This window comes from Arachis stenosperma, chromosome 5 (assembly GCF_014773155.1).
Source record: "Arachis stenosperma cultivar V10309 chromosome 5, arast.V10309.gnm1.PFL2, whole genome shotgun sequence".
NCBI lineage: Eukaryota > Viridiplantae > Streptophyta > Magnoliopsida > Fabales > Fabaceae > Arachis > Arachis stenosperma.
In genome coordinates this window covers 129,709,062-129,713,653 of record NC_080381.1, presented here as the reverse complement: position 1 = coordinate 129,713,653, position 4,592 = coordinate 129,709,062, and the positions used below count along the sequence as shown (strand labels likewise).

Here is a 4,592-nt window from a genome sequence, read left to right as displayed (position 1 = left end):
AAAAACGACACCGGAGTCCAGCGTGGCAGTCTGTTGTACACATCATCTCTTCGGTAATGACTATGCGGCAGAAACCACCGCATGGACTAAATTGATTAAAATTTATAAAGTTTAAGGACTAAATAGAGGCAATTGAAACGTCAAGAACTAAATTGAGACTCGAGTGTAACTTCAGAGACCAAATTGAGTATTTTCTCTATTTATGCTCTATTACAACTTATGCGTAATCCGCGATGTGTTAAAATAGATTACGTCTGTTTTTTGAAATTGCTACAACTGATAACAGTTTACATAATATACAAAATGCACTTGCATATAAGAAAAACTAAATTGTTGCAATTGCGTAATTCGGAGTGCCAATTGATTTAATATAATAAATTGTCTGTAAATTTTTATGTATTTTTCATATATTTATTAAAATAAAAATCTTATAATATTTATTAATAATTTAATACGTTATTTTTATATTATATAACTAGTAAAATTTATTATTTTTTATTATTAATTAATTAATAAAAGTATTTTTATATATTATATTAAAAGAATATTATTAAGTTTTAAATTTTAATTATATAAAAATAAGATATTAATTAAAAATATTAATTGTATTAATAAAAATATTCACCCCGAACATTTAAGAAACTAAACCGATGATAATGATATTTGGGTTCAAACTTAGTGCTCAAACCCTACCAGATATTTTAATAACATTTAGATGTTTTTGATAAGCATGCCAGAATGTATGGACCTGCAACGTTGTCGGGTGCGGCTTAATGATATAAAAAATATCGTTATTTTATTTACCAAATTAAATTGATGTCTAATTTAGACAACGAGTGCTAAAGTAAAAGTGTGAGACTGAGAGTCCATAAATAGTGAGAAGTAGGATCTGTAATAAAAACAAAAAACAAAAAAACAAACAGTAAAAAAAAGGGTGTACATAAGTTTACACAGCAAGGCAGAGTAGCGGTAATAGCAAAAATGAATAATGATGGGGATGACGATGGGGTTTGTAAATCATGAGGTTTCTACTTTCTATTTGAATCTGAAACACAAACGGAGCTCATAAATCAAACGCTCCCTTTATCTGCTTCCCTCTTCCCTCCCTCATTCACTGTCGCATAACACCATGAGTTGGTGGTGGGCTGGAGCTATCGGTGCTGCCAAGGCAACAACAAACACTCCATATTTTCCTTTTCTTTTTACTTATTTATTAATTAACATTATTAATATTTTTTGTATTTGTATTTGTATTATTGTGCTGCAGAAAAAATTCGAAGACGACGAACCTCCGCGAAGCTTCCAGAGCGTGGGTCTGGTCATCGGCGTCACCGGCATAGTCGGCAACAGCCTCGCCGAGATTCTCCCTCTCGCCGATACCCCCGGCGGTCCATGGAAGGTCTACGGCGTTGCCCGGCGGCCCCGTCCATCCTGGAACGCCGATCACCCAATCGAATACATCCAGTGCGACATCTCCGATCCCAACGACACCCAATCGAAGCTCTCCGCCCTAACAGACGTCACACACATCTTCTACGTCTCATGGACTAGACGCCCCACCGAAGCCGAGAATTGCGAGGTTAACGGCGCCATGCTCAGGAATGTCCTCCAAGCCGTTATCCCCAACGCCCCCAATCTCCGCCACGTGTCCCTCCAGACTGGTGGCAAGCACTACCTTGGTCCCTTCGAGCTCTTCGGCAAGATCCAACCCCACGAGCCGCCCTTCACGGAGGATCTGCCGCGACTCAAGGCCCCCAATTTCTATTACACTCAGGAAGACATCTTGTACGAAGAGACGCAGACGAAGGACGGTGTTTCTTGGTCGGTTCACCGGCCGCAAGTGATCTTCGGATTCTCACCTTACAGCTTGATGAACATGGTGGGAACCCTGTGCGTGTACGCGGCGATTTGCAAGCACGAGAGGGTTCCATTGAGATTCCCTGGAACCAAATCGGCGTGGGAGGATTACACGACGGTGTCGGATGCGGATTTGATCGCGGAGCAGCATATATGGGCGGCGGTGGATGCGTACGCGAGGAACGAGGCGTTCAATTGCAGCAACGGGGATGTGTTCAAGTGGAAGCATCTGTGGAAGGTGCTGGCGGAGCAGTATGGGATCACCGAGTATGGCTTCGATGAGGGTTCTGAGAGACTCAAGTTGTCGGAGATGATGAGGGATAAGGGCCCTGTGTGGGATGAGATTGTTAGAGAGAATCAGCTTCTTCCCACCAAACTTGAAGAGGTCGCTGATTGGTGGTTTGTGGATTTGATTTTCTGTGGCGTTTGCATTTTGGATAGCATGAACAAGTCCAAAGAGCATGGCTTCTTCGGTTTCAGGAACTCCAAGAATTCCTTCATTAGCTGGATTGATAAGACCAGAGCTTTCAAGATTGTGCCTTGAATTATTCATATCCATGTATCTTGCTTCCTAAACTTCAGGTCTGTGTGTGGAATAAGTCACTCTGTGTGATTCGTTGTTCATGTTCTGTTGTTCTGTTTCTCTTTGTACTTGGTAGCATAAAAGGTTTTGATATTTCAAAAACAAAACCTACAATTGGTGACCACTAGTCAAATGAAAAAGGTGAATTGAAAAGTAATTTGGCTTTGAATTGTAAAGTTCCAAAGCATAATCTTCTTATTTTATTTTCTTTCTGCATTTTCATATTTTATTTTACTCTGATGTGTGTAGATGTTAGATATAGGTTGATTTTAACAATTAATGTAGATACCCCCATTGATACTATATCTGTCAAGTGTGCAACGTTTTGGCTCCTGCATTTACATGTATGTAACTGAATACATCCTTTGTGCTAATTATATCTGGATGTGTCTGAAGGTGATTGTTGAAAAGGCGGAAATAAGTGACATCCCAAGTATTGACAAGAAGAAGTAAGATGTTTATAGTTTTCCTTCTAGTTGGAATCATCAGATAAATAATTTCTGTTTCAGTTGTATGAAATTCAAAGGAAAGCTTATACCATTAATAAATGTTTATTGCTGTTGACTTGATTGTTTGTATCTTGTATTCCCTCCATATAAAATTTTGAATGAAGTTTATATCAGTCAATTCTCTGTTTGGCCGTGTTAGAATAATGTGCGATATGCTTTTAAAATAAAAGATAATATAAGGATTTGGGTATATTCTTTGTCTTGTTCAACTATTCTAAATTGGGTATGTAATTTCAAATTTATTCTATACTTGTTACTCAATGGCTTGAATTGATCAAAACCATGTTGTAGTGTTCTGTTATGTTCTGCACCAAACTGATCAAAATAACGTACTGATTTGGCATGATAGACTATTAACTCTAGTTAAGATAATTGCTATCGGTAAGTAATTTTTGAGTTATCTTAAAGACTCATTCATAATCTGGTGGGAATTAAAACTATAATTAATGCTTATATTGCAAATATGCTTCTTTATATTGTGATAGGACCTGAATTAATTCTTGTTGAACTGCATTTGAATTGTGTATTTACATCTTAGTTCTTAGCCAGTGATCATGGTCATTGATTTGCTTTATTTAGCTGATAAATGACAAATTTAAGGTGGAGTAGTAGTTATACTCTTTTGATAATAATATCAATAGTTAAGTGCTGAAAAGGCCATCTTCATTTAAGGCAATTATGTCTGCCATATATGAAGAGAAGGATGAAGATGGCTTCCTTTATGTAACATCAGTGGCAAGAACACCTTTGGGGATCTCACTTCCCACATTCATTAGCCATTTCCTTATATCTATGACTATGATTAATGATTTGTATGATGAATCGTTACAGTTCTCATATCAGGAACCTTGATTTATCTCAATGATATGTATAGTTTGTATATATATAAATGATATATTTAAATTTCTGAGAACCTAATTAAGCTTCAAAATCCTCTCATTCAGTCTTTCGACCCTCCTCTTGATTGTTCTTCATGATTATCTTTGGATGCTGAATGAGATTTTATCTTTTTAACGAGGATAAATAGTATTATCATTGTTTGTTACATGATTTGTAATGTTTGCATACATGCACAGGCACCAAACATGTACACCATCAGACATTAGCTGGTGTGAATAAACCTTATATGCAATGTTGAGAGCATTTTAATTTCAACTTTCCCCCCCACGCACTAAAAGAAACAACATATAAAGCACAAAAGAAACATCTAACTTACATGTCCAAAAATGACAAAAACCATCCACATTCCATATCATATAACTGAATTTGGATAAATTTTGAATTTTTATTTTAGAGGATAAAATGTGATCTTTTACCTTTAAATGGTCTTTCTCTCGTATTTATTTCTTGGTTCCACTTTTGAAATAAATGATGAGAAACCACACTTTACCCTCTAGAGTGAAATTTAAAATTTAGAAAATCCAAATCCCATATAACCTATGAAGTACAGACACTTCGCTGAGTTGTCGTATCCGTGTGTCAGACACATTTCGGACACGATATTTGTCCGACACGCGTGTCTTCTGTATCTAACCTTATCTTAATAAAAAATAAAAAATTCTTTTCTGAATATACTTGGATATACCTAAATATCATCACGTGTCAGCGTGTCCAGTGTTATTTTTAATATATATTCTTAAAAT

General features: G+C 36.4%; 1 protein-coding gene across 2 annotated transcripts; it reads left to right on the top strand.

Annotated features, from left to right (window-relative positions):
* Positions 1 to 933: 933 nt before the first annotated feature.
* On the top strand, positions 934 to 3,086 carry LOC130980279 ((S)-8-oxocitronellyl enol synthase CYC2-like). 2 transcript variants are annotated; one of them, XM_057903964.1, is made up of 3 exons: positions 934 to 1,168; positions 1,268 to 2,439; positions 2,837 to 3,086. In XM_057903964.1, exons 1-2 carry the CDS (start codon positions 1,130 to 1,132, stop codon positions 2,399 to 2,401), a joined length of 1,173 nt encoding a protein of 390 aa, XP_057759947.1. In that variant the 5' UTR covers positions 934 to 1,129; the 3' UTR covers positions 2,402 to 2,439; positions 2,837 to 3,086. The 2 variants fall into 2 exon arrangements, with proteins under 2 accessions (XP_057759947.1, XP_057759946.1); XM_057903963.1 differs by lacking the exon at positions 2,837 to 3,086 and having other exon boundaries at positions 935 to 1,168; positions 1,268 to 2,648.
* The last annotated feature ends 1,506 nt before the right edge of the window (positions 3,087 to 4,592 follow it).